The sequence below is a fragment of the Alosa pseudoharengus genome, unplaced genomic scaffold (genome assembly GCF_046254945.1).
Source record: "Alosa pseudoharengus isolate Yale_2024_CS ecotype anadromous, Long Island Sound unplaced genomic scaffold, YU_APseudo_1.1 YU_APseudo_1.1_scf_20, whole genome shotgun sequence".
Taxonomy (NCBI): Eukaryota; Metazoa; Chordata; class Actinopteri; order Clupeiformes; family Clupeidae; genus Alosa; species Alosa pseudoharengus.
Window position 1 is genome coordinate 35,692,562 of NW_027468664.1, and position 13,325 is coordinate 35,705,886.

The 13,325-nt window shown below is 39.7% G+C and overlaps 1 protein-coding gene across 2 annotated transcripts in view; it reads left to right on the forward strand.

Moving 5' to 3' along the window:
• Window positions 1–13,325, forward strand: part of dmd (dystrophin) — a 541,017-nt gene that overhangs the window by 329,301 nt on the left and 198,391 nt on the right. Inside the window, exons 45-47 of one of the 2 annotated variants that reach the window (XM_076297170.1) lie at window positions 298–473; window positions 553–700; window positions 2,035–2,166. In XM_076297170.1, coding sequence (XP_076153285.1) covers window positions 298–473; window positions 553–700; window positions 2,035–2,166 — 456 coding nt within the window. Of the gene's footprint in view, window positions 1–297; window positions 474–552; window positions 701–789; window positions 864–2,034; window positions 2,167–13,325 lie in introns of those variants that run through there. The other variant, XM_076297171.1, reaches the window with a different exon arrangement.

The following is a 13,325-nucleotide window of genomic DNA, read 5'->3' on the forward strand; positions in this document are numbered from 1 at the left end:
ATTGAAATCTTTTTTTTTGTTCTCTATCTTTAAATCCAATGTAAGAATGACCCTTTTTGTTTTGGTCTTGTGGCTTTCATTTTTGTTGATGTATTACATTTTAAATAATGTATTGTATTATTTTACAAACAAATCTTAAGTTGATTATTACTAATGTCATATGTTCCATGCTCCAAAACTGAAATACTAAGTGGTCCAAGCATGGGCAGGCCCAACACAAATTTTAAACATCTTGATAACTTGTCATCACATGTTTTCAGGTTTTTCATATATTCCATTGATTATTCGTGTATCTAGGTATTAGAAGATGATGTAGGAAGCAGGCAAGAGACAATAACATCCCTGGCTGCCCTTGGAGGTGAGATCAGTGGGCAGATTTTTCCAGAGGACTCAATCTATATACAACAACAGCTTAAGGACATTAATGCACGCTGGGATAGCATCATCTGTAAGATCAATGAGAAAAAGAGAAGGTGTGTATTAATTTGTGGAAATATTAAGTAACTAATACAAACAACTGGAACTTTATTTAATGTTTATGTTTATTTCTAGATCCACAGACTTGCAGAATACCATTTCAGAAATTCAGATGGATCTTGATGACTTCTTGTCTTGGATAGACAAGGCAGAGGGCATTGTCAGAGAACCCCTTCATCCTGGAGACTGTGAGCAGCTCACTTCTGTACTGCAAAGAACCCAAGTAAGATTTAGATATGTATTCCCAGGGTCTGGAACTATTGGGCAGAGCAAACTTGAATAACTAACTTGTTGTAACGGATGCCAACAAGGCAGAGGGCATTGTTAGAGAACCCATTCATCCTGGAGACTGTGAGCAGCTCACTTCTGTACTGCAAAGAACCCAAGTAAGATTTAGATATGTATTCCCAGGGTCTGGAACTATTGGGCAGAGCAAACTTGAAAAACTAACTTGTTGTAACGGATGCCAGCTAGCTTAGCTGTGCTTGTGGAACGTTGGTAATCCTCACTCCCCGACACCTCAAGAGTGCTGCTGGCATGCAAGCCAGTAGCCTGGGCTATTGGCTCAACTGTCAGCACGCTCGCCTCCCGAGCCGAGGTGCTGCTGTTCGCGGGTTCGAGTCCGGGCGTGTGCAGGGCTGAATCGTGCAGGTTCTACACAACGCAGGTTACATTGTCATCTCTGTTCTTTTCAACCAGGACCATATTTAAGGTACCAACTTTCATAGTCTGCAAATACTGGCAAACAAAACTTTTCACACAAAACACGTAAATGAGAAAACATTGGAAAAAGTTGCTTTGTGAAATTCAAGCTTGTGGACTTCAATGACATGTCCTATCTTAAGTCCCCAGGGGCAGCCGTGGCCTACTGGTTAGCGCTTCGTACTTGTAACTGGAGGGTTGCCGGTTCGAACCCCGACCAGTAGGAACGGCTGAAGTGCCCTTGAGCAAGGCACCTCACCCCTCACTGCTCCCCGAGCGCCGCTGTAACAGGCAGCTCACTGCGTCGGGATTAGTGTGTGCTTCACCTCACTGTGTGTTCACTGTGTGCTGAGTGTGTTTCACTAATTCACGAATTGGGATAAATGCAGAGACCAAATTTCCCTCACGGGATCAAAAGAGTATATATACTATACTTATACGTATACACCGTTTGAAGTTAAAGAGTGTCATTTGATTTATATAATTACAACAAATGCTAAGAAATTGAAACGTCTCTATGAATTGGTTGATGGCCTGATTTTAAAATGACAAATCGGTTGATGCTATGCAAAGCTGCAGCGGAACACCTACAGTAACCTTACAAATGATGTTACTTTCTCTCATTCACTAATACATCTGCAAAATGTCTGGTAGCCTTCTAAGGTAGGCGACAATGTTTACTATAACGGTAGCAAACTGGTTGCAAGATTGAGTGAAACAACATATGTTGCTCAACACAAGCATAGACTCACTATGTGTGTGTGTGTGTGTGTGTAAAATTAAAGTGTTTATTTCATCTTGGATGACGTCAAATATTCAGTCATTCTACAACAACTCGCTGCTGTGTATTTTCAGGGATGCTTGAGTGACCTGCCAAGAAGGAGAGCATCATTGGAAGACATTCAGCATCGAGCAACCTCACTGCCTATAGAGCATAGCCAACTGCTGGAGACCAATCTCATTCCTGTACTATCCCGCTTCGATCAGGTATATTTTCATTTATACATTTAATTTATTTTGTTTGTATAGCACCAGTAGCAACTGAAATTGTATCCTAAAGCCTTTTCCTAAATCATTATACCCATACCAATAACATTACAGCAAGTAAATATTGAAAAGATCTTTCCAAGAAGTTTGCTACGGGTATTCTCACCTCGTTTGTATATACTGAAGCTAACTGACACACAATGCATCCAACATAATTTGCATTTGAATTGTTACCATCAAACCGTAGATACAGGGTCCCATGATATAATGAGATCAGATTGAAGCACTTTTGTTTATCAGTGCATCCTAACTAAATACAAACTTAAAACAGGATGAAATATACGATGAAAGATTTTTTCCTTCTATCTGCTGTGTTGTAATGTGTGGACAGTGACAGACTGGGATCAAAAAACGGCCCTGGCGTTTGCTACACACCGGTCATCAATTTTGAAGAAAGATCATTGGGAAAACACATTTATCAATTCCCAGCAGGCCTTGTTCCACTGTAACTTTTGAGAACAAAACAACCAAATTAAACAGGTTTCGGGTAGAATGTTTTGGGCCCTATTATAACAGAGAGACACTGAGCACGACCCCCCCCCCAAAATAAATAAATAAATAAAGTAAAAATAAATAAATACAATAAATAAAAATTAAGCCTAATATTTGGAACTACATGTAAGTGTCAGAGACACACACACACATACACACACCCCTACAAACGTTAACATGTACATTATCTGTAACATGGGTAATTTGTAGATCTCGTTTCAGTTTATTCTGTTTATTATTGACATTTTTTCTACCTTAAGGTGATTAATCATGGGACAACAATATGGGCTGTTGGAAGTTTATTGTCACATGCATATAGTTACTGGAAGTAAGAAATGCAGTGAAATTATGTCTGGTGTCAGCCTATTTGTTCATTTATGTGGGGGGGGGATTAAAAAATGCTGTAGAAGAGGGGTTTAGGCTAGGCAATCAAGGACATGGGTAGATAGATGGAGGAGAAATCAAAAATAATAAATAAAAAGTTCTATGGAGATGTGCAAAAGTTGGAGAAAGTCAGATGTGTGTGTGTGTGTGTGTGTGTTTTGACGTGTTATGAAATAAGAAAATAAATAAAAGGTCTGTAGCATAGGGAGAGGAATGTAAGTGCTAAGTGTCATGTAGGTGTGTGTGTGTGGGGGGGGGGGTCATGAGTGCTGAGGAGTGAATGAGTGCAAAGTCAGTTTAGTGTGAGTTCAGAGTTAGCGGTGGTTTTGTTTTTCTGACCCTTGTGAGTGGCACAGATTCTGGGGCAGATGGACGTCACTTGTTTTGGTTTTGACGCAAGATAACTAAATGGTGCATGTTCCCATGGTGATCACATGATTGCATGAAGACTCATAGGTAGCCTATGATATTTTATGAACAAATACAAAGCATCTTTTCTACGTTGTGTTTATGTTTATGTAGCATTTTTTAACCCTTTAGGCGCCAGAGTTTTTTTTTTTGAAACGTTCGATTTTGACATCTTCATTTCAAAAGGCTATATCTTAAAAGTGATAAGAGATAGAGACTTTCTGTAAATTAGAGAAATATTAAGGATGACCCAAAGTTTATGTAGGGATTACATTTTCCTATCTTTTTTGCATAGTATGACGTCATATGGTGGCGGCCATCTTAGATTATAGAATTTTCATGAAAAGTCGCATGTTTGAATTATAAAATGCACCACTCCTTTCCCCCCAAAATGTCCCTCACCTTATGTATGCTATATTGCACAATACTGAATGCTTAGGTAAATAGTAAGTAGTAAACAAACTGTGTAAATCATTACTAATAAATGGCAGAAACAAACCGAATGCATGTAGCGGTGCATCAGATGTGCTACAAGAGCTGGCCAACCAGATAACAGACATAGAGAAAAAACACCCAGACTCCCTCACCATTATTCTAGGGGATTTTAACAGTGCAAACCTCACTCAGGAACTCCCTAAATATAGGCAACATATCAAGACCCTGTTTACACGAAGGGAAGACGCAGATATTTCTCTGCGGTTTGGCCTCTCATTTACACGAAAACCCTGTTTTTATCACAGAAAATTATTAAAAACTCCGGCCAAAGTGGAGATTTCTGATAACGCTGTTTATGTGTTGTCGTGTCAACTGGGAGAAACGGGGTTTTTAGGTTCTCAAACGTTCCATTACGCGTCAGAAAATGCTTAACGTCACGTGAGCGCCCTATGTTTACAGTTTGTTTGGCTACTGATCATGGATGCTATTAAGGTGGTACTCATTTTTACGTTTGTGCAAATGCTTTTGGCCTGTTTGCATTTGCAAATACAGTTCAAAAGAGAAATAGGAAGTGATTTGTTGCTGTTGTTGGTATTTTCGGGATTCTGATTGGCCAACGTGGGATTGAGCTTCTCCTTACACAGCCACCGACAGGTTTGGCATGCTCTTGACCGCATGTATACACGGGGAAACTTCTCTGAAAACTGACAGGTGTGCACAATGTTATTTTTTAAAACGGAGCAGGTGAAATGTCCGTTTTAGGGCTGTCAAAATAACTGATTAATTTTGATTAATTAATTTGAGAAAAAAATAAAAGATTAAAAAAAATAACGCAGATTAATCAATTCCGTATGACCTTTGACCCCGAGCCGTTGTAGTCAGTAACCATTAGACTGTAAAAAGGATAGAGAATAAAATGTGCTGCCTAGATCATTGATTGGAACATTTACTTTTAAAAAATGGCCTGATGGTGTTGATTAAAATAAAGAACCCTGCAATGTCTGCAGCAAGGAATTTGCATATCAGCGGAGTTCATCAACTCTAAAGTCGCACATCAATACAAAGAAATAGTGTTGACATTGAGGGGAGTGTTAATTTATTTTCATTGTGTCCCCTAGGTTATATCTGTGGCCTGAAATACCTTGTATATGAAAAAAAAACTTCTTCCCGAAGCACTTTTGAATTTATTTCCTCAGCATATTAGGTCATATCATATATTATTATGGCCATTATTAAAATAATATTAAAATAGTTTTTGAACTTTAATGTCACTAATGCTGATTATTCAATGATTCATCTGAATTTAAATATTTAAAATATTTTCACAGCAAATATTATATATGTGATTAATTTAGATTAATTAATCACACAGTATGCAATTAATTAGATTAATTTTTTTAATCGATTGACAGCCCTAGTCCGTTTATGAAAATAGCCGGCCATGTATAAACGTAGCCCAAGTGTTCCACCAGGGAAAAAAACACACTAGATCACTACTACACATTTTTATAGAATGCCTATTACGCTGTCACTTGTGCAGCTCTAGGACTTTTCGACCACTGTCTGCTTCCTCTCAACCTACAGGCAGAAATGAAAAACTTCTAAACCTGTGGCAAGGACTATGAGGAAGTGGACAATTGACTCAAAGCTGGAGTCACTGACTGCATTGACTGGAGCGTTTTAGAAGCTGCAGCTACAGTGTACAGACCTCAATGAACTAGTATAAGTATATATACTTTTTTGATCCCGTGAGGGAAATTTGGTCTCTGCATTTAACCCAATCGGTGAATTAGTGAAACACAAACAGCACACAGTGAGGTGAAGCACACACTAATCCCGGCGCAGTGAGCTGCCTGCTACAACGGCGGCGCTCGGGGAGCAGTGAGGGGTTAGGTGCCTTGCTCAAGGGCACTTCAGCCGCGGCCCACGGCCCACAGCCGCAGTCCAGAGTGCTAACCAGTGGGCCACGGCTGCCCCAACTCACTGACACCTGTGACATCTAACATCAATTTTTGTAAAGACATTTGTGTGCAAATCAGGGATGGATATTTGCACCCGCCACCCACCAAATGCGGGTGAATTTGTGTACTGGCGGGTGAATTTGGTCAACTTACCAGCCACTGTGGCAGGTAAATAAATAGAACTAGCATACCACAAATTGTACTAGCAATAGCACTTCACTTTTTGGCACTACCATTAAGAAACTGTCACTATGCTTTTATGTGCCACAGTGGTTCCCATTTTTAAGAGGCCACTTCATTCGCGTTTTCTGTGATTCACACAGCTGCGTGAAATGTATTACAACTTTTCGCCACGAGGTGGCAGCTTAAGTCTGCTGTAGCATTGCCGGTAAACAGGGCCGTACTGGGGGGCGAATACGTCGCAGAGGTATGGAGCTAAATTTGTCTCAATAATATTTGTATATGCGCAGAGGGGGATCCACAAATATTTCTTGATTTGCATGTGTGTTTTGATATCTACAAATAAAAAAATCTATTTGTAACTCGTATATTGATTTTTACAAATATAGATGTGCACTTGTAAATAAAATGCCATTTGTAAAACCTAAAATTTAATTTGTGAAATGTGATTCTGCATTTGTGGATCACCAGCACACACAGTTTTCGTTTTTGCATTTGTGGATCAGCACACATATTTTTGAGACAAACTTTGCAGCAGAGAAGCCACCCAGATCCACAAGTAGCCAGCTGACACTTTCTAATCCAGTAGATGGCAGTGTTGTTCTATGGGACTCATAACACACAGAGCTAGCGAACCTAGTTCTTAAATCTAACAAGTTATGCCTTTTACAACAAGCTTTTTGATGGAAAAGTGGTGTTTAATTTCCATAATCTTTGTTTAGTAAACGCATAGTGATATAGTGGTCATAGTGGCATTGGCAATGCATAAGCCCGTTTATACAGTGTATAGAGATGCCTCTTAAATATTAATAATAGGCAAAATTTGAGCATTAAATATTTAAATATAATTTGATTATTAAAAATAATAATGGATGAAATTCAAATTGGGTTATGGAAGAAGATTGACAGCCTTAGTCCCGGCCGGCCAGAAAGGACGAATGAAACAAAATGCTTGTTTGAACGTGAACAGTTTTGTTCAGAGCTTAAAATGCAATTGTCTTTGACAGAGGGCAGATGTAGGTTGCTAGTGACAAAATATTAGCTTTCAGTGTGGTAGCCTACAATGTCTTTGTAAAATAGCCTTCTTTAATTAAAAAGTGTTTAATTCTTCCTGGTTCCCTACAACTAGACAGTAAACTGTTGCAAATTGTGTGTTCCCGTCACTCTTTCTCTTTCGTTGCTCTGATTGGTTTTTGGCCTCTCCTATTGCGTCTGGAGGCATTGTGATCATCGTCCGTTTGGGAACGCTCTTTGGAAATGGGCTGTGAATTAATCTTCCCCAGACCCACTTTCAGTTACAACTGAGAAGGGTCTGGTGTCAACCGGGCTAGGCTGTTCGCAATTTGACTGATTCTTGAGCTCTCAGCGGAGTGTTGATTTGCACGTCTTTTTTAGATGGTGAACGTAAATGAAGGAAAGCCCTCTAATTGGACGGGCAAGACTAACAAGTAGAGGCCCGCCCGTGGCTACGCGTATGCACTAAATTAAGAAATATTTTCTAATCAGGAAAATGTTTAATTTATTTTCTTTTAGTCCGCGGTTTCATAATAGGCTTCAGTTGCCTGTTTAGCCATGGGTCTGTATACAACAGGCATGCAAACTCCTCACCTTTAGGCGAAATTCGCCGTTTTGAATCCAAAATGACTGACTTACGTGGTTTGTGCAGAACCGATGAGAAAATATTAGGGTTGGGGTCAACGTGAGCTGAGTTTACTATTGTGCAGACGCAAACACATCTTGGTGTTGCCAGAGCGCCATTAAAAATTTCAGCAACGAATGTTAGGCTATGTGCGTTTACTAAACATCAGTGGAAGCTTGTTGCTGCAGAGGCAACGTGAACAGAACGCTCGCGCAGGTATAGCCTCCTTTTGTGAGCGCAGATAGGCCTAGATGCGTCTGAAATGTCAGCTGGAATGTGAGCACGGCGAGGAGAGGTGCCTAGAGATGTCACAGGTGGGCTAGTTGAAACTTTCAACTTCTGTTAGCAAAAGACGTTGAGATTAGTGTAGCAACGTAGCATTGGCGGTTTTGTTTTAATGTTGTTAAAGTTAGCGATATGAGACAGAAATATAGACACAACGAGTTAATTTGATGAATAGGTTACGTGCTGTATTTGGTCTAGATCGGCAAAATGTGAAGCAAATACACAGACCTTATCAGTATAGCAAAGGCTAATGTGAATAACCTAAAGAGTTAAATGTCTCCTAAACTGGGCTGTGCAAAACGTTTAACTCTTTAATTATTCACATTTAACCCTTTAATTATTCACATTAGCCTTTGCTATACTGATCTTGCTCAGAGACAAAATCAGTGCTGATTGACATGTCTTTAAGAAACGTTCAGTGACCTGATCAGAAGTAGCCTGTGCCTATAGGGTAGGCTACAGTTTAACATGTAGTGTAAACACTATTCACACAACACAACTTTATTGGTTGGTTAAACAAACTAACTAGCACAATGCCACAATCTGTAAGTAACCTAGGCTGCAGGATAACACTTGTTATGAAACAGTGTGCCCTCCACAACACACCCACCCCCCTCTCCCCCAACATTATAAATCAATTGCACCATAATGTAGCATAGTAATGTTATACACCATTTGAAAGCTTGGACACTTGGGAATCCATATATGACAACCTTTTTCATGTACAATCTGTATAGTGCTCTACATTGTCAGATTAATCTTACTATGTGTCAATTAAATTGTATCAAATTGCCCTCCTCCCACTCCGGTGCTTCCCTACCTTCTAGCTGCAGTGTGTATCCTTATCAATAAGATAGATGCAGCAAATCGGGTATTGAATTAGTCACAGGAATCCATATGTTTATCCATTGTTTTATCCAATATTTGTTGTGCAGATGTATAATCCATCTTATCCACACCCATTGAACCAACAAAGAAAATGCAAAGACATTTCTGTAATTATTCCATAGTGTAGTCATTCCATCAGAACCTCTGACAAACAATCCAAATAGTCCAGAAACCACACAGTTTGGGTAACCAAAAGTCCTATGGGGAGTTTCCATTGGGCATTTTACAAAACACATGAGCATATCTTTGCAAATAATGGTCTAAGACACAAAAATGCCCATTCCATAGGAAGTTAAAACATTAAAGTGGAAATGAAGCGGTCAAATAAAACAGATGTCTATAGCACTAGTTAAATATTTAAATATACCTTAAATACAAATTAAGTCAGAAATATGACCCGTTATTCAGAATAAAGCACAAACAAGTTGCATTCATTTCAGCTGTGCGCCGCCATCTTTGTTTTCAGAAAATGATGACATCACAAGAATGGTTGGTACAACATTCTATGCTGTTTACATAGCGGCTGTCATAGGCTCAGTTAGCTTAATGCCTCAACAAAATGGATATGGACGAATGGGATAGACCCACCAATGAGGACAGGCATCCAATTGCCTATGCTTTTGAGCCAGTGGGAGTTTTAGTGCCCCCAGAGCCTGACTATGGAGGAGAAATAGATGATCGAGAGAGAGAGAGGTGTATCTGAGCGCACAGAAAACAATCGGTGGTGCTTATGTGGGGGTTGTGTCCCTATGTTCACTGACATTGCACACATGGAGAGTGTCTGCTGCCAGGAAATGAACCTGGGACATCTCATCCAAAATAACAGATATATAACGTCCAATCCTACGTGCCAAATGCTGTCATTAAAGCGAGACGTTGAAGGTTGCAATGTGGTCGCTGAGGGACATCCGAGCCGAAACACTGGAACGCCCAATAAACAGCAGTTAACCAACTAACACACTCTTGATAGGTTGTGCAGAGGGGGTAGGCTAGGGGACTACACTGATCACCTGAGACTACACTAATTTTTACACCCATACTCAGTTGTTCTGCAATGTATTATCATGGTAGAAGCTGCGATACAGTACTAGCATAGCATAACATAACAAGCACATACTGTAACTAGCATAGCATGAACCCTAAAATCTATGGTTGCTACAAGCGGCACATCCGTGCATTTATTTACTTAAAGTGAACAGCATGTTATTTTATGTTAGCTTACATAAACAAATAAAACTCTGATGCCTTACAGTCCATAAACAACGTCTACCCACAAAACCATGCCTGTCACAATCACAGAACTAGGCTACTGCAGAGTAGCCTACACAAGTCAGACGTACTGTAGGCTAGCGTACCCACAACAGGTTCTCACCAGGTTAGAAAGTCTCTGCAAATAGTTTCCACTACTACTTGAGTGAAACAAATGCAATCATTGATACTAATCAATCACAAAAAGAAACCTCTTACTCACACATGAGAAGTTCGCGCCCCGAGTTTATTCACCAATTCATCAACGATGCAACTGCATTTTCAGGTCGCAGTAATCCACAAGTTGTGCGAGAACATCCACACACATTATTGCGACTGAAGTTAAATCTAATTAAGTGCTCTCTCTGATAGGCCTACAAGCTACATTACAGTGGCCCTTGTTCTTGTACAAACACAAAAACAAACATCAACAGAATTTGCGTAGGCATATTGAAATAAAGTGAACGTCCGCTAATGGATAAAACATCCACAAACAAACGCTAACCATTCTGATGACGTAGCGCCTGCATTTTTAAAACATGGCCGCGCCCTAGTGGCGAAAGTCGTTATTGACATGTCATTTTTGAGTGAAACTACTTGAATTTCAGGTTTAATGAAAATCCATGTATCTTCAAAAATGAAAAATCAGCCAACAAATGGTCACAGTTCTCACTGCTTCATTTCCACTTTAAAAACATTATATTTTATATAATGTTAGTCTGAAATAGTGTGTGTCTCAAGCAAGTTTCACCTGGTTTGGTTCAACAAATATTCAAACTTATCATCTTTATTCTAATACTATGCCTATGTCTTCATGTCCAATAGGCCTGAAATCTTCAGAAATGTCTGAACTTCAGGCACAGAGAAAAAAGAAAGAAAGAAAACTCATGTAGATTGCTTAGGAGGAAAGGAGGGCCATGCTGCCAAACAGTGCAACGGGCCCCTCACACTTAAGGAGAAATAGGAGAAGAAGACACTTTTTTATATTCACTTATTTTTATCATACATATGATATTTTTGGCCACAACAAATTTTTTAGTGATTTTATAGTTTGTTTTCTTTGTAAATCTCTGGTTTTGGGCCATTTCATACTCCGTGGAAGCTATGCACTATTGTCACTTCGCTATGCACTTCACTTCGCGAAAATGACAAGTGTCTTAGTGCGCTTCGGGGGTGGGGGAGTGGCCCCACCCACTGCACCCCCATTTCCAACGTCACTGGCCAAAACCGCTTTTTCCATTTGCATTCGCACCGGCCAAGTGGCCATAGGAACTTGTGGGCGTAAGGAGTGATGCGTCGTTACTTGGTACAGGGTTTAAAATAGGTACCCACTCGCCTCGCCAAATGCGAGTAAATTAACTAACTAGCCTACATTTTGAAATTATTTGAATGACCCTCACTATACTGTCGCTTCAAGCATCCTGATGCTGCACACGTTTTGCTTTTTTAACACATTTTTCAGACTTTATGATTTAGCCTACTGACAGTCCGTAGACATGTAAGCTAGTGGAGGAATGAAACTGGAATGATGGAGAAGTTCAACTAGCTTTAACATTAGGCTACCGAGTTGTATTCGTGTCTCTCGTTTCAACAAACAAACAATGTTATTTAAAACAATGAACAAAGCAGATCCTTGCTGTCCATGAAAACAGCATAGAGACTGGCTAGTCTAATCCAAAAATGGAAATAACAGGTCTTTGAATTGACACACAAAATTAGGCCTATAGCCTAAGTTAAAAGTTGGAAAAAAAAAGTTGGGCATAAGTCACGACTTGTTGTAACAGAGGTACAGTAAATATTGTAGCAAATAGCCTATGGTGATGACACAGCTTTTAAAACATTATTCCAGATAGGCAATGTTCAGACAGAAGACGGGCACTGCTTTCTCTGTTGGTATTTCTGTCCCTCCGAAAAAACTGTGTTAAAATTATGTTTTTAGCAGCCAAAATTTCTTTATTTTTTCCAGGGGAGAAACCCCTGGACCCCCGCTCACATCATCCGCACCCCCTCTCAGAAAATTCTTCCAACGTCCCTGTCATGACCTCATGAGCTAAACCATTAAAGCAACACCAAAGAGTTTTTTGTACCTTAAAATAATGTTTCCAAAATCGTTTCAGTGGTTCATCAACTTGTAACAGGGTGAACGACACTTCTGCATTCGCTTCGCAGCCCTCTATCGGCTATTACCGCACTATGTAAGATTGCCAGATCGGGTAGCGGATCTGTAGTTCGATGGAATGAAACATAAGAAACTACAAATTTGACTTGCGTTTGATGTCGCAATACATCGTACTTTCATAAATCATGCAACATATTCTACCTTGTCTGTGGACATTGTTATTTGCAAAGCCTGTGCTGGATAAACAAATACCGTGCATGCGACAGAGGGAAAGTTCTTTGGTGCTGCTTTAATGAAAGCAAAACAAACATAAACAAAACAGCCAGATGCCTCTTCATAAAATAACAAAGACACATTCATAAACAATAACAAGTTCTTATTGTGAGGCTGTGTGTCATTTGGAGCAGCATATTGGTAGGCTATATTAAAAGCAGAAGATTTTCAGTTTGCTTTAGGATTTAATTCACTTTTGGATTCTTTGATTAGCCTATAGTGCTAAATGTTGGGACTGTCGCAGGAGACGTACTGTAGGCCTATCAACCATCGAAATTAAAGCTAATCAGGGGGTAATAATGTGGAAACAACTGAAAAAACATTCGGTAAATATAATGTCCTTACTGTAGCATACTGGCGCGCATAGACTCAAAGCGGCAAAAGCCGACGTTCCTAACCCTGTTCACAAGTGCCACCTAGTGGTTGTTTGGGTCATTGCAGCTTCACTGGGTAAAATTAAATAAAAGACACGTGATTCACTTGAGAATCATGCTTGAAGCCGGACAATTGAAAGTAGAACCCACTGTAGCTTATTTCAGGATGACTGCATAAACATAAATCTAGATCTGTGGATCTGCGTTGTATCTTCACAGACTAATATTCTCATGTGAATAGTTTTCTTTTGAAGTGGCCCGTATAGCTATTTTAATCCGGCCCGCGACACCTTCACAGAAAACTATGACACACTGCTATTTAGACCTGTGATGCAGACGGACGCACATCTACACACCCATTTGTTGTGGTGAAATATCTTACAAACTCTTCATTCAAGAAATTACAAACCACA